The sequence below is a fragment of the Rhinatrema bivittatum genome, chromosome 3 (genome assembly GCF_901001135.1).
Source record: "Rhinatrema bivittatum chromosome 3, aRhiBiv1.1, whole genome shotgun sequence".
Taxonomy (NCBI): Eukaryota; Metazoa; Chordata; class Amphibia; order Gymnophiona; family Rhinatrematidae; genus Rhinatrema; species Rhinatrema bivittatum.
This window is the reverse complement of record NC_042617.1, coordinates 6,947,892-6,970,615: the sequence shown is the minus strand read 5'-3', so window position 1 is coordinate 6,970,615 and position 22,724 is coordinate 6,947,892. Positions and strand designations below refer to the sequence as shown.

The following is a 22,724-nucleotide window of genomic DNA, read 5'->3' as shown; positions in this document are numbered from 1 at the left end:
AGGTCCTGAGTGTCCCTGCACTGCCACTTACAGAAATCCTCTGTCCAAGGTCCTGAGTGTCCCTGCACTGCCACTTACAGAAAATCCTCTGTCCAGGTCCTGAGTGTCCTGCACTGCCACTTACAGAAATCCTCTACCCAAGGTCTCTGAGTGTCCCTGCACTGCCACTTACAGAAATCCTCTGTCCAAGGTCCTGAGTGTCCCTGCACTGCCACTTACAGAAATCCTCTACCCAAGGTCTCTGAGTGTCCCTGCACTGCCACTTACAGAAATCCTCTGTCCAAGGTCTCTGAGTGTCCCTGCACTGCCACTTACAGAAATCCTCTGTCCAAGGTCTCTGAGTGTCCCTGCACTGCCACTTACAGAAATCCTCTGTCCAAGGTCCTGAGTGTCCCTGCACTGCCACTTACAGAAATCCTCTGTCCAAGGTCCTGAGTGTCCCTGCACTGCCACTTACAGAAATCCTCTGTCCAAGGTCTCTGAGTGTCCCTGCACTGCCACTTACAGAAATCCTCTGTCCCAAGGTCCTGAGTGTCCCTGCACTGCCACTTACAGAAATCCTCTGTCCAAGGTCCTGAGTGTCCCTGCACTGCCACTTACAGAAATCCTCTGTCCAAGGTCTCTGAGTGTCCCTGCACTGCCACTTACAGAAATCCTCTACCCAAGGTCCTGAGTGTCCCTGCACTGCCACTTACAGAAATCCTCTGTCCAAGGTCCTGAGTGTCCCTGCACTGCCACTTACAGAAATCCTCTGTCCAAGGTCCTGAGTGTCCCTGCACTGCCACTTACAGAAATCCTCCATCCAAGGCCCCAAGTATCCCTGAACTAGCATGACATCAGTCTTCAGCCCAAGGTCCCGGGTGTCCTGTGCTGGCTCTCAGCACATGGGTCTTCTGCCTGAGGTCCCGAGTGTCCTGTGCAGGCTCTCGGCACATGGGTCTTCTGCCTGAGGTCCCGAGTGTCCTGTGCTGGCTCTCGGCACATGGGTCTTCGGCCTGAGGTCTCGAGTGTCCTGTGCTGGCTCTCGGCACATGGGTCTTCTGCCTGAGGTCTCGAGTGTCCTGTGCTGGCTCTCGGCACATGGGTCTTCTGCCTGTGGTTCTGAGTGTCCTGTGCTGGCTCTCGGCACATGGGTCTTCTGCCTGTGATTCTGAGTGTCCCTGTGCTGGCTCTCGGCACATGGGTCTTCTGCCTGTGGTTCTGAGTGTCCTATGCTGGCTCTCGGCACATGGGTCTTCTGCCTGAGGTCCCGAGTGTCCTGTGCTGGCGCTCGGCACATGGGTCTTCTGCCTGTGATTCTGAGTGTCCCTGTGCTGGCTCTCAAGCACATGGGTCTTCTGCCTGTGATTCTGAGTGTCCCTGTGCTGGCTCTCAAGCACATGGGTCTTCTGCCTGAGGCCTCGAGTGTCCTGTGCTGGCTCTCGGCACATGGGTCTTCTGCCTGTGGTTCTGAGTGTCCTATGCTGGCTCTCGGCACATGGGTCTTCTGCCTGAGGTCTCGAGTGTCCTATGCTGGCTCTCGGCACATGGGTCTTCTGCCTGTGGTTCTGAGTGTCCTGTGCTGGCTCTCGGCACATGGGTCTTCTGCCTGTGATTCTGAGTGTCCCTGTGCTGGCTCTCAAGCACATGGGTCTTCTGCCTGTGATTCTGAGTGTCCTGTGCTGGCTCTCGGCACATGGGTCTTCTGCCTGAGGCCTCGAGTGTCCTGTGCTGGCTCTCAAGCACATGGGTCTTCTGCCTGAGGCCTCGAGTGTCCTGTGCTGGCTCTTGGCACATGGGTCTTCTGCCTAAGGTCTCGAGTGTCCTGTGCTGGTGCTCGGCACATGGGTCTTCTGCCTAAGGTGTCGCGTGTCCTGTGCTGGCTCTCGGCACATGGGTCTTCTGCCTAAGGTCTCGAGTGTCCTGTGCTGGCTCTCGGCACATGGGTCTTCTGCCTAAGGTCTCGAGTGTCCTGTGCTGGCTCTCGGCACATGGGTCTTCTGCCTGAGGTCCCGAGTGTCCTGTGCTGGCTCTCGGCACATGGGTCTTCTGCCTGAGGTCTCGAGTGTCCTGTGCTGGCTCTCGGCACATGGGTCTTCTGCCTGAGGTCTCGAGTGTCCTGTGCTGGTGCTCGGCACATGGGTCTTCTGCCTGAGGTCTCGAGTGTCCTGTGCTGGTGCTCGGCACATGGGTCTTCTGCCTGAGGCCTCGAGTGTCCTGTGCTGGCTCTCGGCACATGGGTCTTCTGCCTGTGGTTCTGAGTGTCCTATGCTGGCTCTCGGCACATGGGTCTTCTGCCTGAGGTCTCGAGTGTCCTGTGCTGGTGCTCGGCACATGGGTCTTCTGCCTGAGGTCTCGAGTGTCCTGTGCTGGTGCTCGGCACATGGGTCTTCTGCCTGAGGTCTCGAGTGTCCTGTGCTGGCATTCAGCATATGGATCCTCCATTTGAGGTTCCAAGGGTCCCTGCACTGGCAGGACATCAGTCTTCTACCTAGGATCCCAAATGTGTCTGGGCTGGCACTCAGCACTAGAGTCCTTCGCCCAAGGCCCTAATTGTCCCTGCAGTAGTGCTGAGCCCATGGGTCTTCTGCCTGCGGGCCCTGAATCTCTCAGCACATGAGTCCTTCACTTGAGGTCCTGAATGTTCCTGCACTGGTATCCTCCAGCTCCTCACCTGCAGGACAAGCTGGAGTTGTGAATGCAGGCATGAACCTGAACAAGTTTTATAAAGCAATGGATTTTGTGCTTTTCAGTTCCTGACGGGCTTCAGAGGGCAGCTGGACCCACAGCCCCAGCCAGTAATGTGCAGAGCAGCAGCCCTGCTGCCTGACCTATTGATAGCGCTGAGAATGGGAATAGCTTCCTGAGGGCATCCCAGGGCTTTCAATGCATAAACAGACAAGTTGGAACAGCCATGCCTTTCCTGGAATACGGTGAGGAAATCTGCCGTGGAGACACAATGAAGGGGAGCCCTCTCAGAGAGCTCGCGTGCACAGCCTTTCTCTTAAGGACGGCTCTCATCAGCTTTCTGAGCAGGCCATTGTGCCTCCTGCCCATCTTCTCCTCAGTCAGTCATTGGACACTCAGTCCTTCCCACCCAGCTCTTATCAGGGAGCCTCTCCTCTTCCTCCCTGCCGAGACTCAGCATGCACAGCATCTCTTCTCACTCCCTCGCAGCAGAGCTCATCAGGGAGGCATCATCCAAGGTCTTTCTCCTTAACAATCACTTCGGGGAGCTGTCGTGTGTGCAGCCCCCCAGTATCATGTCAGCCGCGAGCGTGCTGGCGTTCCTGCTGCTGCAAACTATTTTCATTCCCAGCAGCTCTTGCTTTCTCCAGTCCACCCAAATCCTGACTAGTGCCTTATTGCAGCTCCCTGCTTAGGGTTTCTGTGAGAGAAGAGGGCAGGCAGCCCTTTCTGTGAGCTTCAGTATGGCTGCTTGCTCAGAGTTTTCTTCCCTGAGAAACCACTTGGCTTTGAGACATCCTGCCTTGCGCACAGCTCCTCTTCAAAATGGGTCGTGGTTTTGTCTCAGGGACCAGCTGCCTTGACACTGCCGTCTGCTTCAGGGGCTAATGCATCAAATTGCAGCTTCTTAGGTGAAGACAACACGATGTCCTCGCTTCCCGCGCTGTAAAATCTGCTCCTTATCTGTGTGTCCAGCTCACTCCTCACACCTCGCTACGCATTCTCCCCATCCTTTCTACTTCACAGTTCTTTACAGCATTGATAACTCACTGATGGGGTAATCTGTCCTGTGGCTCACATGGATAGTCCAGCAACATCCCAGCTCATTCTGCAGCGACCTGATGACAGGGCAGAGCCTGGAAAGCTTAGCACAGTTGTGTCGCCCACTGTTTGCTGCACTGACGTGCTGCTCCGATACAGACGTGAGCCTTGCCTTCTCACGTTCGCTTCCTCTATGCTTTGTGCCCTGTGCTCAGCCTCTGTTGAAGGGTTTTCCAGCTTGCAAGTATCCCACCGTCTAGCAGCTGGTAAATAGCTGCTGAACGCGATCCTTGGGTAACTTTCATTGAAATGGCAATTGCCCCATCTCACCCGAGGGTGGGCATCCGTTGCTCAGGGTCTGGTAAAGCAGGGCTGCAAGAAATGAGTGACCCGGTGGCGTCATCAGATGGCTCACGCTGAGCCCCTCCTGCACTGCTCTTGCCAGGAAGAGCCTGTTTCCATGGGGGTTCATCTTGAGTGCGCTTCACTGGGCCCTGGAAGAAGAGTCCATGTGGCTGATAACTGCATCCATCCTGAATCAGCACAGTAAAGAGCTCAGAGAACCATAAATCAAGACTAATTAGTGTCTGACTTCATGTTGCATGCTTAGCTGAAACTGTTTTGCAAAGTCTGTAGCACTATCGTATAGCTCTAAACACTCCTGGGGACAAAATAACTTTAAAAAGTCTTCTTAAACTAGCATTTTCTCTCCAGTTTGTGTGACCTTTCTCCAGCAGGCCACCTTATGCTGGAAAGCACTGGTTAAGCACTTGACTCTGGTGCACTCTCCTGAAAGGAACAAGTATTTCCAATGAGGTAGAGGGTCTCCTGCCATTCTAACGATTTGAGATGGGGGGGCAGGCAGAGGCCAGGTTCCCAGAGCCGTGGCACATAGTGTCAGAAATAATATCTTTAGATGTCCCTGCAGTTTGCAAGCTTCCTCTGCCCCCTGAAGTGAGTGGCAGGGGCACTCACCCACCCACCCCGCCCTTCCTGTAAAGAAAAGACAGAGATGTTTTTCTTACCTTCTTGTTGGAAGTGGTGGCCCCTGGTTGCAGGGCTTGCACGGCCCTGAACTGATGGAGAGGGCTGGGGTCTGCTGGGGAAATGCAAAATCCGGTGCCCACCTGTTCTTCTTTAAAATGTGATTGTGGCAGGAGGGGTCAAAAGCAGTGCGAGAAGTAGCAGGGAGCAAATTGGCTCCTGCCGCTGTCCCAGCCGGGGGAGGGGAGGAGCTCAGCTGGCAGCTTCAGTGGCTATGGGAAGCGGGTGGCAGGGCCACTGAGAGCCATTGCCTTGATGCTTTAGAGTCAGGGAGCTGCTGCCTGAGAGTCTGTGGGGCCCCAGGAGGAAAAGGCCTGACCAGAGCTGGCAGGAGCCGTGGCTCTGTGGGAGACCCTGCCAGGCTTCCTCTGGCTTTGGGAAAGAAGATGGAGCTCCATAGGCCAAAGGTTTGGGGGAGCCCTGTTGGAGAGGGCGCGGGAGAAAATACGTGCTTTATTTTGTAATTTTATTTTATAGACGTGTGAGGCGTGGGCTAGGAAGTTGCATCTAAAATTGGCTACAAAAACCATGTCTGTGTCCTGCGCTTGGAGTACAGAAAGCTAGGAGGGTAGTGCACGAGGAAAGGGGGTGAGCGGATAGCGTCGTGTCAGAAGGGATCCTGCTCTCTTCAGCCCATTGCATGCTTGGAGACGTAAGGGCACATTAGAGAGGACGCTCAGCGCGGCCCTCCTGACATGGATGAATCCCGTCTGATGAGCGACCGTGCAGTGGGGAGAAGGCAGAAGCAGCAGAGATGTTCCTTGAGCATCACTGAAGAGACCTCCTCTGGAGCAGTGTTTGATCTGGGAGAGGGGTACAGGTTATAAGAGAGAGTACAGGAAGAAAGAATTATGAACAGGCTCAGAAGAAAGCAAAGCAAATACATTTCAGAAAAGGGTTGGTATGGAGCAGCTCCCGATGGAGACCCAATCTTCTTGATAACGAGTCACAGTATGGAGTTCCCCAGGGATCTTCTCTGTCTGCGACCCCCTTTAATATTTATAGGCTTCCATTGTGCAGATTTCTAGCCGGCCTCGGGCTAACACATTTTCTATAAATGCTGACAACGTACAAATTTTACTTCCGATCGAAAAATCAATAGACATAACACTTAAGCACTGGGATATTTATCAAGCCGCCACTGATAAAGTATTAACCTGAAATTCTAAATACCTCCCCTAAATTAAGCCTGGCAAAGGAACTGGACATTCAGAAAGCCTCTGAATATTACCCCATCTCCCTAGAAGTAGGAGATCTAGGGATCTTCCTTGATTGCGAATTCACAATGAAAACTTGCGTTAAAAAAATCATTAACGATGGGTATTTTAAATTGAATGTCCTTAAAAGACTGAAGCCTCTCTTATTTCCAAAAGATTTTAGAGCAGTTTTGCAGGCTCTTGTTTTATCAAAATTAGATTACTGTAATTCAATGTTTTAGGCCCAACTGTTACAGAGCTCAGCCGCTAGACTCCTAACAGGAACTAAAAGATCTGATCACATTACGCCAATACTGAAGGACCCTCACTGGTTACCTGTTAAATACAGAACTCAGCCGCTAGACTCCTAACAGGAACCAAAAGATCTGATCACATTACACCAATACTGAAGGACCCTCACTGGTTACCTGTTAAATACAGAGCTCAGCCGCTAGACTCCTAACAGGAACTAAAAGATCTGATCGCATTACACCAATACTGAAGGACCCTCACTGGTTACCTGTTAGATACAGAACTCAGCCGCTAGACTCCTAACAGGAACTAGAAGATCTGATCACATTACACCAATACTGAAGGACCCTCACTGGTTACCTGTTAAATACAGAGCTCAGCCGCTAGACTCCTAACAGGAACTAGAAGATCTGATCGCATTACGCCAATACTGAAGGACCCTCACTGGTTACCTGTTAAATACAGAACTCAGCCGCTAGACTCCTAACAGGAACCAAAAGATCTGATCACATTACACCAATACTGAAGGACCCTCACTGGTTACCTGTTAAATACAGAGCTCAGCCGCTAGACTCCTAACAGGAACTAAAAGATCTGATCACATTACGCCAATACTGAAGGACCCTCACTGGTTACCTGTTAAATACAGAGCTCAGCCGCTAGACTCCTAACAGGAACCAAAAGATCTGATCACATTACGCCAATACTGAAGGACCCTCACTGGTTACCTGTTAAATATTAAATATAATTAAATATATTAAATATAATTAAATATATTAAATGTTAGTTTTTTACCGAGTTTTGTTACCTATCCACTTGTTAATTGTAAACCGACATGATGCGATATCTATTGCGAATGCCGGTATAGAAAAACTTAAAATAAATAAATAAATAAATACAGAGCTCAGCCGCTAGACTCCTAACAGGAACCAAAAGATCTGATCACATTACGCCAATACTGAAGGACCCTCACTGGTTACCTGTTAAATACAGAGCTCAGCCGCTAGACTCCTAACAGGAACCAAAAGATCTGATCACATTACGCCAATACTGAAGGACCCTCACTGGTTACCTGTTAAATATTAAATATAATTAAATATATTAAATATAATTAAATATATTAAATGTTAGTTTTTTACCGAGTTTTGTTACCTATCCACTTGTTAATTGTAAACCGACATGATGCGATATCTATTGCGAATGCCGGTATAGAAAAACTTAAAATAAATAAATAAATAAATACAGAGCTCAGCCGCTAGACTCCTAACAGGAACCAAAAGATCTGATCACATTACGCCAATACTGAAGGACCCTCACTGGTTACCTGTTAAATACAGAGCTCAGCCGCTAGACTCCTAACAGGAACTAAAAGATCTGATCACATTACGCCAATACTGAAGGACCCTCACTGGTTACCTGTTAAATACAGAGCTCAGCCGCTAGACTCCTAACAGGAACTAGAAGATCTGATCACATTACGCCAATACTGAAGGACCCTCACTGGTTACCTGTTAAATACAGAGCTCAGCCGCTAGACTCCTAACAGGAACTAAAAGATCTGATCACATTACGCCAATACTGAAGGACCCTCACTGGTTACCTGTTAAATACAGAACTCAGCCGCTAGACTCCTAACAGGAACTAGAAGATCTGATCACATTACACCAATACTGAAGGACCCTCACTGGTTACCTGTTAAATACAGAGCTCAGCCGCTAGACTCCTAACAGGAACTAGAAGATCTGATCACATTACACCAATACTGAAAGACCCTCACTGGTTACCTGTTAAATACAGAGCTCAGCCGCTAGACTCCTAACAGGAACCAAAAGATCTGATCACATTACGCCAATACTGAAGGACCCTCACTGGTTACCTGTTAAATACAGAGCTCAGCCGCTAGACTCCTAACAGGAACTAAAAGATCTGATCACATTACGCCAATACTGAAGGACCCTCACTGGTTACCTGTTAAATACAGAACTCAGCCGCTAGACTCCTAACAGGAACTAGAAGATCTGATCACATTACACCAATACTGAAGGACCCTCACTGGTTACCTGTTAAATACAGAGCTCAGCAGAAAGCTCTGTCCCTAATTCATAAAAGATAGAACGGTTAACCTCAACATTACATTTTCATATCCCATCTAGAATTACAAGATCAGCAGGCACAGAGATGCTACCCATACCTTCCCCTAAAGTCGCTCATTCAAATAATGTGAGAGAAAGGGCTATTTCCATTGCAGGGCCCCAGGATGGAAGCTAACATTAAAATATTTAAAAAGGGTATTAAAACATGGCTTTTCAAACAAGCCTTCCAGGAGATTTTAACCTACTGCTTATATTATCACTGCTTCTTTATCTGTCTAAATTTTGATGATTTAGTTTACTATTTTATTTTTATTTATATTATGAAACTATGTGTTTACTTCCTTTTCTTTTTGGAAATGCAAAAATTTAAAATGAATATTTGTTAGCTAATGTAAACCGATTTGATCTGTTCTCATGAGACATCGGTATATAAAACTATTAAATAAATAAAAAGTAGGCACTGGGACGAGCACTAAGGAGAGTTGCATGCTGTCAGCTTTCTCTGATTCTGTGCATAACCTAAGATTTCCACTTTCCTGCCCCTCAGGACGTCCTGCTGCTGAGTCAGTTTATCCGTTCAGATGGGGGGATGCTGCCCCGACGTGTCACAACCCTCTGCTTTGAGGAGCACAAGAAGATAGCCATCTGTGTCAAGATGGCGCACAGAGCAGGTAAAGATCCAGCTCTGCTTCTTGGAGTTCTGTGGAGGCCCATTCAGTCAGGGCATGGAAGTAAAAACTGTGGGGTAGATTTTAAAATCCCTGCGCGCTGGCAGCCTAAGTCCTGGGGCTTCGTAAAAGGGGCAGGAGGGTGCGTGTCCGGGGGCGTGTCTGGGGCATGGTGACGGTTCGGGGGCAGGCCGGGAGGGCGGTCCCGAGTCCCCCCGGCACTGCGGCCTGTGCCGGGGAATGCCGGGGCGGCGCGCGCGCAAGTTACGCCTGCTTCAAGCAGGTGTAACTTGCCCAACAAAGGTAAGGGGGGGGATTTAGGTAGGGGTGGGGTAGATAGGGGAAGGGAGGGGAAGGTGGGGGGGACGCGGAAGGAAAGTTCCCTCCGAGGCCGCTCCGATTTTGGAGCGGCCTCGGAGGGAACGGAGGCAGGCTGCGCGGCTCGGCGCACGCAGGCTGCCGATTTTGCGCAGCCTGCGCACGCGCCGACCCCGGATTTTATAAGATACGCGCGGCTACGCACGTATCTTATAAAATCTGGTGTACTTTTGTTCACGCGCGCATATGTTTTGAAGATCTACCTCAGCGTTTCCAGGCCGCCCAGGTGATACGGGTCATCCATTCATATGCAGTCAGAAGCGATTTCCACAGTAATGGACAAGTCCTTTACTCTGTGTAAGTACAAACAGTTTACCCAGGCGCTACCTGGCACTGGGACCAGGTGCACCGAGCGTTGCTGACGTACAGCTAAAGATTAGCCATGAGAATACACAGAGCGTTGCCTCGGGTTTCACCTTGAAACCTGCCGTTCTGTGTGGGCTTTGCTGGTGGGGCTGCTGCCAGGAGAGGAGAGGCTCGGCTATTTATTTATTTATTTTATTTTAGAACATTTCTATCCCGTCTTTCACAATGGGTATTGACCAAAACGGTTCACAATTACCATAAACAGTTTGGTGATAATAAATGGAAATAAAATAAAACATTTTTAAAATAAGAAAAAAAGTAAGCAAACAATATGAGCAATAATAGTTAGAGGAAAATACAATTTGTAATTGAAACCCTATTCTAATACGTCTCCGTATGTTTATATAAGTCTCCTATGCTTAAAAATTACATAAACAAGAACAGTCGGAAAAAAATAAAATACAAAGAATTCCATTAATCAGAGTCCTCCCGGTCTTGCCTGATACCCTGGAATGGGCAATGTCCTAGTTATCTGAAGATGAGGAAGAGCAGGAGCTGTTGACATGAGGTGGCTGAGGGGTGGCCTGGAGAGATGGATTTCCTGAAAGCCAGGCCTGCTGGGGGCTCTTGAGCACTGACGTTGCCACCCCTGACGCGGTCCCCTGCAGCAGTCATGGGGTCTGCGCTGTGAATACTGTGATGCTGTGCATAGACTGCAGGAATGGAAAGCGTTCCCTGTCCCTTACCCCTCTGCGTTGGTTCTGAGTGACTTCTGTGCATCTCTTCTCAGGTCTGCTGCCAAACCACAGGCCCGTCCTCCCCGAGGGTCACAAGCCCAAGGAGAAACCCCAGCTCAACAGGTAAGCCAGGCCCGCCTGAGGTTTGTTTTATTGTATGTGAGTGTTTTGTGTAGCGTTGTTCCCTGTGAGGATCGCTAGATGACGACGGTGTGCAGGTTTGACACTCCCCGTTAGAAAGGCAGGCCTGCATAGGGGTAAACGTCCCATGCCTAAGGGACAGACACAGAGCATGCATCTGTAATCGTTATAGGGGAGGGGGGTGCGAGAATGGGGTAATGTTCAGGACATCGCTGCTCATCAGAGTGAGGGGGAATTGCTTATATCCCTCAGGGAGCAGGCATTATCGCAGAGCCAGGCTTTCAGTTCTTCCTTACATGTCAGAGATTGAGTTCCGTAGCATCGGGCCTGCGAGTGATACCTTTCATGACTGCTTCCTTCTCTTGCAAAGGAAGGCTAACAGGTTAGGGCTCTTCAGCCCGAGAGGTTGCTGCAAGTTAACAGGCAACGGCTCTCTATGCAGCTGACTGGCGGCAGATTCAGAACAAACTGGAGAAAGTGTTTGTTTTCTTTCTCATTCACCATACAATTCATCTGTGGAACTTACTGCCAGAGGATGTGGTGAAAACTAGTAGGATAAGTGGGTTTGAAAAGGGTTTGGGGGCAGGTCCAGCTCCCCTCCGGTTCCGGGAGCGAGCAGTGAGGAACGGATCTGTGGGCCGTTGTGGGAGACAGGATGCTGGGCAGGAGCCTGCATGGCAGCTCTTATTAAGATGTGACTTGCAGAATCCCCTTTGTACAAGGAAAGGGAAGGCTGCGCCTGTGTGCGCTCTTGCTTCTGCTTTTCATTACTTGGCCAGTCTGAGGAAGCTGAAATGTCATGCATGATGTATCGCTGTCTGCATGGAAGTCTCTCTGGGTTACATTAAGGGCACTTTTAATGTCCTTGCCAAGCATCAGTTCAGGGGCTTTCCCTGCCTCGCCCCTGATAGGGGAAGGAGGGAAAAGGCAGCTTGACAGCAGCTGAATAGTGTCAGGGCACTACCCCCCCCCCCCCCCCAACAAGATTACCTAGGATGTATCCAGCCACAAACTTACTGCGTCTACTGAAAGGACTTCATCTTCCAGGGCCATCTGAAGCCCCAGAAGACAGGGTGGCTGGAAAAGGAGGTGAGAGTGCCTCTGGACGTGTCACCTGCAGGCCGATGGAAGGAAGGAAACCCATGCGGTGCATTTTATTTACAAGGAGAGCTCCCCTCGGGACACTAATAACACGCATAGGCCAGGAGGCATGCTAAGCAGCTTTTTGTATTGAAAGGCCATCTTGCATGTCATTACTTCCAAACCTTCCCCAGCCTTGATTTGATCCCTCCCTCCCTCCCTTAGGCAGGCCAGTGCAGAACTCCCCCTCCCCCGGCAGTAGAGAGACTGAACAGCCCTGCCCTCGCTTGCGCGGGCCTTCCACTCTGGTCAGCTGAGAGGGAGGGGGGAGAGGACTCACCCGGCCCGCCTGAGTGGGGTTTGGTGCCCTCCTCTCTACTGCCTCGGAGCAGGACTTAAATCTCCCAGGGTAAAGTGAGGGGCACTGGGCAGCCTGCCTGCAGTGCGGGCTGATAACTAATAAGCAATTAGCATGAGCCTCGCTAATCTTGCTGCGGGGCTGCCGGCTTCACTCCTGGTTTACTAGGTATTTTCTAGTTACCAACAAAAGCCCAGGCTTAAACAGGAGTTAAAACCCAGGGTAGGGTCAGCACAGGTTACTCCATCAGCCCCCTCGAATATTGTCCAGTGCTGGAGAGAGAGAGAGAGAGAGAGAGAGAGCCAGGAAAGAGCTCGCCTGTGAAATGGGCCTAGAGTAAAGGAGAGACCCGGGATACCCTACACATTCAGATCTGCAGCTTGAGTTAGAATGGATGTTCCCTGTACGTACCGAGGATCAGTCCAGACTCCTGGGTTTTGCCCCCCCTCTAGCAGATGGAGACAGAAGTTTATAAACAAAAAACTCTGCCTACATATAGGCTGGTGCCACCTACAGTCTGGCAGTATTCTTCTGTCTCCTAGCAGGTGGAGAGGGTGCAAAATCCTACAGTCTGTTGAGGGCCTAGTTATTAGGTGTTTAAAAAAAAAAAAAAAAAGGATAGGACTTTTGTGGTAGGACGGTAGGTGTGTTTTGTTTGTGCTCGGGGAAGGGACCGCAGAGGCTTGCCTGCTGGTCCCAATCCCCGCCTCCCAGGGGAAGGTAGGGTCCTGAGGGGACCGTTCCTCCTGGTAGAGGCCGCCGAGGAGTGGGGGAGCCCCACGTACCGGCTTGACAGGGCTGGGGGTGATACCGGGGGTCCCGGCTCACTCCCCCCAGCCGGATCCGGATCCGAGGTAAGCAGCTTATAAAAAAAAAAAAAAAAAAAAATCTTTTGGTGTTGGATTTTGTTTGGCTGTGTGTGTGTGTGTGTGTGGTGTGCTTGTACCTCGCGGCGACTGGGGGCTCGGCGATCCGGGGAGGAAATTTTGTCTCTTTTTTTTTTCTCCGATCTCCGCGGCGTTTTGCAAATGCCTCGGCAGGCTTCGTGTAGGGCCTGCGGGTCCGCGGCAGGGCGGCTGTCGCGCGACAGTCTCTGTTCCGCGTGCGTGGGCGGCGGAGAAGGAGGGTCGGCGGTGCCTTCGGCGTCTCGGCGGGGTAGGCAGGACCGCGAGGTATCAGCGTTCCCGGAGCGGACGGCTGTGAGTTCGTCAGGGACGGCGGCCATTTTGCCAGCGTTTTCGGCGGGAACAGCGGCCATTTTCTCAGCGCGGGCAGCACAAGTTAGCGCGGGCCGGCAGACCAGCGCACAGGTGCGGGACCCGCCGCGTTTGTCCCCCCAGAGGGTGTCTGGAAGTGAGGAAGGGCCGGTAGGGTCCAGGTCTCCTGGGGATGATTCCCCCGAGGATGGGGGAGAGGAGGAGGGGTCATCGGACTCCTCATTTAACTCGCGGTTCGTGTTGCTAATGCATAAGGCGTTTAAAGCACGCCGCCTGGCTCGGAAGAGAGGTCCGGGGATCCCCGCTTCTGAGAGCGGAGCGCCAGCGGTCAAGGCCCCAAAATCCGGCACGGGGGGAGGGGGGCTGTCTAGGCCCAGGCCAAGGCCTCTTCGTTCCAGGGGGGCGGAGGGGCCTTCGCTCTCCTCGTCGGAGTCGGAGGCGCTGGCGGATCCGGAGGAGGATCTGGACTGCCCATCCCAGCCCCCGAGGGGGGTTGAGGGGGATGAAGAGCCGGAGCCTAAGGATGCAGGGACACTGCACGCTACGGATGGGGACGATCCGAAGGTAGTTCGGTTGTTCCATAGGGATGAGCTAGGGCCCCTCATCCCGGAAATCCTGGGGGAACTGGGAATCCCACTTCCCCAGGTAGAATCTCGTCTGGGTCAGACGGATCCGGTGGTCTTGGGCCTCAGGGGTCCCTCGTCGGCTTTTCCACTACATTTCTCGGCATCGGATTTGATGTTTAAGGAGTGGGATACTCCGGATTTGGGACTCAAGGTAGCTAAGGCTATGGATAAGTTATATCCACTGCCGGAGGACGTGTTGGAACTTCTGCGCCTGCCAAAACTTGATTCGGCGGTGGCAGCGGTTACCAAAAAGACCACCATTCCGGTAACGGGAGGTACGGCTCTCAAAGATATACAGGATAGGAAGTTGGAGGTTCAACTGAAGCGTATTTTTGAGGTCTCGGCGTTGGGAATCCGGGCCGCGGTTTGTAGTAATTTTTCGTTGCGAGCCGGTTTACGCTGGGCACAGCAGCTGTTGGCGAATGAGTCTCTATCGACGGATGAGGCGAGGCAGGCGAGTCGATTGGAGGCGGTCATCGCTTATAGTGCGGACGCTTTTTATGATCTCCTGCGCACTTCGGCACGGACCATGGTCTCTGCAGTAGCGGCGCGGCGACTGTTGTGGCTTCGCCATTGGGCGGCGGATGGTACCTCCAAGGCTAGGTTAGGCTCCCTTCCCTTTAAGGGGAAGTTGCTCTTTGGTAAGGAGTTGGAGGATCTCCTGGAATCATTGGGGGAGAATAAAGTGCACCGTTTACCGGAGGATAGATACCGTTTCCGGGGTGCTCCAGCCGCTCAGCCTCGGTTTCGTGGGGGCCGTAGAACTCGTGCGGCGCGCGGATCGAACTCTTCGTTCCGTCACGGTGCGGCCCGACAACAATCGTACTCGCAGTCCTTTCGTGGGCGTCGATTCGGCCGTCCGGGGGCCAGTCCGGCTGTGCAGGGCGGTAAGCCAGCACAATGAAGTGAGGCCAGTCCGTTCCTCGATTCCCCCGGTTGGAGGCAGGTTAAGCCGGTTTTACGAGGAATGGACCAAGATTACGTCAGATCAGTGGGTCCTAGAGGTGATAAAACACGGCTACGCGTTAGATTTTTCACACCGTCCGGCTCCGGGTTTTCTGGTGTCCCCTTGCGGATTTTCAGAAAAGCGCCGGGCGGTGCGGGAGACTCTGGCGCGGTTGCGCGACCTCGGGGCCGTCGTTCCGGTGCCGACAGGCGAACTCCGACAGGGCCGGTATTCCATTTATTTCGTGGTACCCAAGAAGGAGGGAACGTTTCGTCCCATTCTCGACTTGAAGAGTGTCAACAAGTGCCTAAGGGTTCCGCGTTTTCGAATGGAAACTTTGCGGTCCGTGATCGCGTCGGTCAGAAAAGGAGAGTTTCTGGCCTCTCTGGACCTCACAGAGGCGTACCTGCACATTGGGATTCGACGGGAGCACCAACGGTTTCTCCGTTTTGCGGTACTGGGGCAACATTACCAGTTTCAAGCGTTGCCATTTGGCCTGGCAACGGCTCCGCGCACGTTCACCAAGATTATGGTGGTGGTGGCGGCGAGACTCCGCCAGGAGGGGCTGTTGGTGCATCCATACTTGGACGATTGGCTGATTTCGGGCCAAGTCGAGGACTCTTTGTCTGCTGGCGATTCAGCGGGTGCTTCACCTGTTACGATCACTGGGCTGGGTGGTCAACCTGGCCAAGAGTCATCTGGTGCCGTCGCAATCCCTGGAGTATTTGGGGGCGGTGTTCAACACGTGTCAAGGCACGGTGGCCCTAACGCAAGAGCGTATCCTCAAACTACAGGGGCAAATTCGCGGGTTGTTGCGCAAACCGGTCCCAGTGGTCTGGGACTATCTGCAGGTCTTGGGCTCTATGAATTCCACGCTAGAGTTAGTTCCATGGGCGTTTGCGCATATGCGTCCCTTGCAGTCCGCGTTGCTCTCCCGCTGGAGCCCGGTCTCGGAGGAATTTTTCCTCAGCCTGCCGTTGACCCAGGACGCCAGAGACAGCTTGCCGTGGTGGCTCTGCCACGAAAACTTGAGTCGCGGGGTTTCGTTGGAAACTCCGTCGTGGACGGTGGTTACCACGGATGCCAGTCTGATCGGTTGGGGAGCGGTCTGTCTCGGTCGAGCGGTTCAGGGAACATGGTCTGCTCGGGAGGCGTCGTGGTCCATCAATCTGTTGGAAACTCGAGCGGTGCGATTAGCTCTGGTGAGGTTCCTCCCGCTTCTCCGCGGGCGTTCAGTCAGGATTCTGTCGGACAATGCGACCACGGTGGCTTATATCAATCGTCAGGGGGGAACCCGGAGTCAGCCGGTAGCGGCAGAAGCTCGGTCGTTGATGATATGGGCGGAGGCCCATCTGAGCAGTATCGCGGCTTCCCACATAGCCGGGGTGGAAAACGTCCAGGCGGATTTTCTCAGCCGGCATTGGTTAGATCCCGGGGAGTGGGAGCTCGCGGAGGACGCCTTCAGGCTCATTTGCGATCGGTGGGGCACACCAGCGGTAGACCTGATGGCCACGTTCCGCAATGCAAAGGCTCCTCGATTTTTCTCTCGTCGACGGGAGACGTTGGCGAAAGGAGTGGATGCACTGGTAGTTCAGTGGCCGAGGGATGTGTTGCTCTACGTGTTTCCTCCGTGGCCGCTTATCGGACGGGTGCTGCGTCGCATAGAGCAGCACCCGGCGGAGGTGATCGTGGTGGCTCCAGAATGGCCAAGGAGGCCCTGGTTCGCGGATCTGGTGAATCTGGCGGTCGAGGGGCCACTTCGGTTTCCGTTTCTGCCGGATCTCCTACATCAGGGGCCCGTTTGTTTCGACCTGGTGCATCGCTTTTGTCTAGCGGCATGGCTTTTGAGAGGCAGCGGTTGAGCTCTAAAGGGTACGCGGCTTCAGTGGTATCCACGCTGTTGCAGTCCCGAAAGAAATCTACGTCTCTGGCGTACGTGCGCGTGTGGCGACTGTTTGAGACTTGGTGTGTGCATCGCGGCACAGCACCTACCCGAGCAACTATCCCGGATATTCTGCTGTTTCTCCAGGATGGGTTGGCTAAGGGCCTGTCCTGTAGTTCTTTGCGGGTGCAAGTGGCAGCGCTAGGATCTCTTCGGGGGCGGGTGCACGGAGTTTCGGTAGCACAGCATCCGGATGTGGTGCGTTTCCTTCGGGGGGCAAGACAGTTACGCCCTCCGTTTCGTCCTCCGTGTCCGTCTTGGAATTTGAATGTGGTTCTTAAAGCGCTGTGTAAGGCACCGTTTGAGCCTCTGCGGCACGTCACTCTTAAGGACTTGACGCTCAAGGTGGTATTTTTGGTGGCTATGGCATCGGCGCGGCGGATTTCTGAGCTGCAGGCTCTGTCGTGTCGAGAACCTTTTCTGAGGATTTCGGATTCAGGAGTCTCCTTGCGTACTGTGCCGTCTTTTTTACCAAAGGTGGTTTCGTCCTTTCACGTCAATCAGACGGTTGAGTTGCCATCGTTTGGTCAGGTGCAGTCTTCGGATCCCTTGGCTAGGGACCTGCGGAAGCTGGATGTTCGGCGCGTCTTGTTGCACTATTTGGAGATCACTAATGTGTTCAGGGTCTCCGATCATCTGTTCGTCCTCTATGGTGGTCCCAGGCGAGGTAAAGCGGCCTCCAAGACTACAATTGCTCGTTGGTTGAAGGAAACCATTCGCTCAGCATATTTGTTGGTGGGGAGACCATTACCGGTGGGACTGAAAGCCCACTCTACTCGCGCCCAGGCTGCTTCATGGGCGGAATGCCAACATATCCCTACGGAGGAGATCTGTAGGGCGGCCACTTGGAAGTCAGTCCATACTTTTGCCCGGCACTATCGTTTGGATGTGAAGGCGCCAGGGTCGTCGGGGTTTGGAGAAGGGGTGCTTAGGGCAGGCCTCTCCGGCTCCCACCCTCAGTAAGGTAAGCTCTGGTACATCCCAGGAGTCTGGACTGATCCTGGTACGTACAGGGAAAAGAAAATTAGGTTCTTACCTTTGGCTAATTTTCGTTCCTGTAGTACCGAGGATCAGTCCAGAGTCCCGCCCAGTATTGCGGTTGCGGTTGTCTGCCGGGAGAGGATGTGTGGTCTGTGTGCTGTTTCTGGAATATGTTTGTTTGTTGGTTACCTCGAGTTCGGTACCCAGTTGGGTGGAGTTAAGCTTCGGTTGTGCTTAGTTTGGAGGTAATCTTCAGTGTTCTTTGGGTTCTTTGTTGCGGGTTATCCTGCTACTTTGACATTCAGTAATACTGCCAGACTGTAGGTGGCACCAGCCTATATGTAGGCGGAGTTTTTTGTTTATAAACTTCTGTCTCCATCTGCTAGAGGGGGGGCAAAACCCAGGAGTCTGGACTGATCCTCGGTACTACAGGAACGAAAATTAGCCAAAGGTAAGAACCTAATTTTCTTTTGCTGCGATTGGCGGTGTAGAAGAAGTTTGAATAAATACCTGAGATGTGTAAGTAATGCACAGGAACGAATGCTCTAGCACAGGGCTCCCCAAACTGAGCACCGCAGGCTTCGTGTGGCCTGCAGAGCGTTTCCCTGCCCTGGGCTGAATTGCCCTGCAGATCAAGCTTTACGTAGTGGCGGCGAAGGCTTCGGTGCTTCTGGGGGATCCTAAGCCCCTCCACCAGCGAAAAAGAGAGTCCTGTGCAGCAGGGCAGTGAAGGCCGCAGTGCTGGCGTGCTCCCCGACCCACCCCCTTCCAACTGAAGAGGCAAACCCCCACAAGGTGAGAGGGAGGGAAAGGGAATGTGACAGAGTTGGGAAGGGGAGCAATGTAGACAGCAAGAATGTATTGGTGAGCTCTGAGTGGGGGAGAGAGCCCCACGCTGCCACTCATCCGGTTCTTGGGAGTGCGACGGCGTTGCCAACCTCCTAAAACTAATGTTACTGACCCCCTGCTGCTCTGCCTCTGTGGGAGCTCTCTTCAGATCACTGAAAGGGCCAGGCACCATTGTAGCCCCCCTCATCAAAGCTCCAAGGCCCCGGCCCTCTCAGCAGTTTGAAATGCTGCTCTAGAACAAAAGGTCATTACTTGGGCAAACATCAGAACAAATGTCTTTATGGAAGCGTTGAGCAGCCTCCCAGTGGCGCGGTGGTGATGAAAACGAAAAGCATAGAAGAAAGCCTGAGATGAGCTGGGGCTAGTGGTGCTGTAACAGGAAGTTTCTGTCTACGGAGGGGGCAGGATTATTACAGAGAGAACGGGTGAGAGCCAAACTGTAAAGGCGTCTGCTGTTACGGGATTACCCCTGGCACTTAGGCTCAGGCCATGAGGTGGTCCAGCCTCGTAAGTAAATGTTTAAATTTGCACTCTGTGCCATCGGCCCAGACCCTGAGCTGGACGCAGTGTGACGAGCTTCACGTCGCTGGCTTTTTTCTGGAAGGAATTCATCCACAACCAGGCTTTCTCCTCTGTATCCCGACCTATTCCAGTCTCCATCCAGCAAGCCTAAATCCCACAAGGCGCCTGGGAATCTGGACCCAGCTCCATTTTATATCCAGAACGGAGAGATTTTAAGATGAGTTGAAAGCTCATTATCGGCAGACAGAGAATTTTCAGAGGGGAGGTTCAGTAAACGTGGAGCTGGTGGGGCAGCCCTGCCCGGTCCAGTACCAGAAAGGACTCTCTTGTGCCCCCCCGTAAATAATTTCTAGGGGATAGGAGCATGGAAAGCCGGGTAGCTGGTGGACACGAGGATCTCTTGGTAACTTGCCTGGCTGCTGGAAAGGTGGTGGCGTGGACTATCTTCAGAGGACACTGGCATAACGGGGAAGTTATACTATCCCAATAGGACATTTAAATCAGGGACACCACAGAGGACATTTCCGATTGCTGACAGGGCCACGAGCAGGACCTCCTCGGTGTTTGCTGAAAACGATTGGAAGGAAGGAGACTCTTGCTGCCCTGTCGGTGATTTGAGAGAAGGCAGGGACCAGGGTTCCCAGGCGTGCAGGGCTTTGCCAGATGGTATCCATAGTAATATTTTTAGATTTCTCCAAAGTCGGCATTGCTGCCCTGCCCCCCAGGACCTGCCCACTAGTGAAGCAGGGGGGCAGGGAGAGTGGATGGACAGCAGGATGAGGAGTGTGCTTGTGGTGCACTTTCGCTCACACTACCCCATGCTCGCTCTCTCTTTCCTTCCCCTTATACGTCCCTTTTCCCCACTCCTCTCTCTTGCAACATGCCATATTTGTGCAAAACAACCCCCTCTGGAGACCCTAATCCAGAAGGAGACGCGCTCAGACTTGCTTTCTGGGTTATAATCAGGATTTCTGCATTCTCCCTCCCCCGCAGCTCCAAACAGATGGAAATGCAATTGGGACCTCCAGGACCCACCATTATTACCTGGCTTTACCCTGGCAGCCTCGCAGAACCCACAGTGCCTTCCTTCCTGCGGCTAAAAACTCCTTCTGCCTGTGCCAAAGCCTCTCTCCCTGTCTTCAGCACAACGCCAGCCATGCACACTATGGCCTTGCACTAGCATGACTCATCCGTGCTGCTCTGATGTGCTTCCACTTGCACTTCTGGCTTCAGGTATCTGAGCTGGTGGCACCATCACCACTGCAGGTCAGATCAAGCTCCTTCTGCCAGGTGCCACATCCAGCTCTCAGGCCATAGTTTGGAGATCCCTGATTTAAATAAACAGCAAATAAAAATAAATCATTTCAACTGCTGGGCAGGTTAATATAACTTAAAAGCCTTCTTTGAATTATCTGTATGCAAATGCCAGAAGTCTAAAAGATAAGATTGTAGAGTTGGAATGTATAGTACTGAGCAAAGGTGTAGGGACAACAGGCATCTTACAGACCTGCTGGAAGGAGAATAACCAAGAGACACTGTGACACCAGGGTACAAATTATATTGAAATGATAGGCCAGGTCAAAATGTTGGAGGTGTGACACTATATGAATAGTGTTTTAATTATGTATGTTTTACTGTAAACTGCCTAGACGGTCAGACCCTGACCATTTTGTGGTATATAAAAATGTTTTAAATAAATAAGTGGCATAAAATGAAACTGTAAAAGTCCTGCAGGACACAATACAATAGACTCTGTATGGATAGAAATTCCAGTGTGGTGGGGAAGAGTATAGCGGTGGAGGATACACTACCATCTGTCTGGCTAGGATGAAGAGAGGCAGTGAAAAGTTAACAAATTAGGCAACCCAATAATAATGGGAGATTTCAGTTGTCCTAATATTGACTGGATAAATATCTCATCGGGTCATACTAGGAAAGTAAAGTTTCTAGATGCCACAAGGAAGAATATCCTGAGGACTTGGCCTGTCTGTGGCTCTCAAGGACCGGAGTTGGCCACCCCTGCCATAAATGATCGCATTGTGGATCAGCTGATCCTGGAATCAACTTGAAGGGAAAGGAGGAGGCTATAATCTAGATCTAATCCTCACATAACACAGGATCTGGTGTGAGAGGCAACCGTGATCTTAACGTAATCATACTTAACATAATTACTGAAAAGAGGACATTAAGGAGAACTACTGCAGTAGCATTTAACTTAAAGAAGGGGGAAGTTATGATAGAATAAGAAACAAATAAAAGGAGTGGTTGCAAAGGTTAAACATCTTGGAAGCGTAGTCTAAATGCATTCAGAAAGATAGGAAATATTTCCTTCTGCAGCTGAGAGCTGGGAGATCTCCTGAATGCAGTGGGTGGTGGCAAAGACCAGGAATGGTGATGGTAAAGCTTATGCAGCAGATACCTGGAAGATATCTTGAATAGAGGGGGTGATAACCAGAGCAAAGCATAACTAGGCAGAAGCAGAGGGCTGAATGTTCCTTATCTTCCAATGCCATGAGTGTTACTGTCACTTTCCAAGATGGTTGACATGGAGTTTCATCTTCTCTTCCAGGTACCTCACCAGGTGGTCTGTAGGTTCTGTGAAGCCCATCTGGAAGAAGGGGATGAAATGGTGTAAAGTGCGCATGCCCGTTGGAGACCCTATACTGAAGAATAACATTCGCTACGGGAAGAAACCGATCTATCTGAAACACTGAGGGGGGGAGCCCATTTCCACTCCCGGGCATCCCCTAGAATGGGCACCGTGTCCTGGAACCTTCATTTTCCTGTCTCTGCCCTTCTTCCTCTCATGTACTGCAACCCCCGCTGTCCGGGTGTATTTCAAGAGACCTCACTCCACGAGTAAATGAAGGAAAGAACAGTTGGGTACCCGAAATTCAGCACCGCGGGAGTGCAGCTTCACTAAGCTTATTGTGAAATGAATGTAATAAAATGGTTTTGGTCTCATTCTGTGAGTGTAAGCAGGAATCATTCAGCTGCTGTACGTTACGGAGCCGAGCTAGATTATTAACAGGAGGAGGCGGCTGCTCCCTTCCAGCCCCGCACTAATGCAGAACACATGTAAATAATCTGATATTGTTGCTTGCGTCATGTTTTCTCGGTATTCTGCAGACGTTTCATGACTCATCCAGGTTTCAGTCCAGTAATTTCAGTTGGAAACAGCAGCAGCTTCTTGTTGGCTTGTTTCTTTGTAAAATAGACTTCTTGTCATTCTGATCGGCTGTGCCACGCTGCCTGGTGCTGGGTAACTAGGAGTACCACCCATGACTATTTAAGTGCTGTAAGCCTTCCAGACGTTACTTCCCAATGGATGTGGACTACATAGGAAGGGAGAGGGTGCTTGTGTACTCATCAAGATGGTGAATGCCGAGGAGAAAGACAAAAACCACTGTCCTGGCTGGCAGCTGAGATGCATTCTTGACAAAATAACTGAACAGACTTGATGGGCCTGTTCGTCTTTTTCTACTGTCATGTGCTGTGTATCTTTCGTGTTTGTCAGAGGAGGAGCAGAGGTGATATGATACAGACCTTCAGATACTTGAAAGGTTTTAATGATCCAAAGACAACGACAAACCTTTTCCATTGGAAACAATTTAGTAGAACTAGGGGTCACGAGCTGAAGCTCCAGGGAGGAAGACTCAAAACCAATGTCAGAAAATATT

The 22,724-nt window shown here is 51.6% G+C and overlaps 1 protein-coding gene across 1 annotated transcript in view; it reads left to right on the top strand.

Annotated features, from left to right (window-relative positions):
• The window catches only part of MRPS18A (mitochondrial ribosomal protein S18A), a 43,886-nt gene extending 21,875 nt beyond the window's left edge, over positions 1–22,011 (top strand). Inside the window, exons 4-6 of the mRNA XM_029592865.1 lie at positions 8,841–8,964; positions 10,436–10,505; positions 21,614–22,011. Coding sequence (XP_029448725.1) covers positions 8,841–8,964; positions 10,436–10,505; positions 21,614–21,758 — 339 coding nt within the window. The 3' untranslated portion in view covers positions 21,759–22,011. The remainder of the gene's footprint in view (positions 1–8,840; positions 8,965–10,435; positions 10,506–21,613) is intronic.
• The last annotated feature ends 713 nt before the right edge of the window (positions 22,012–22,724 follow it).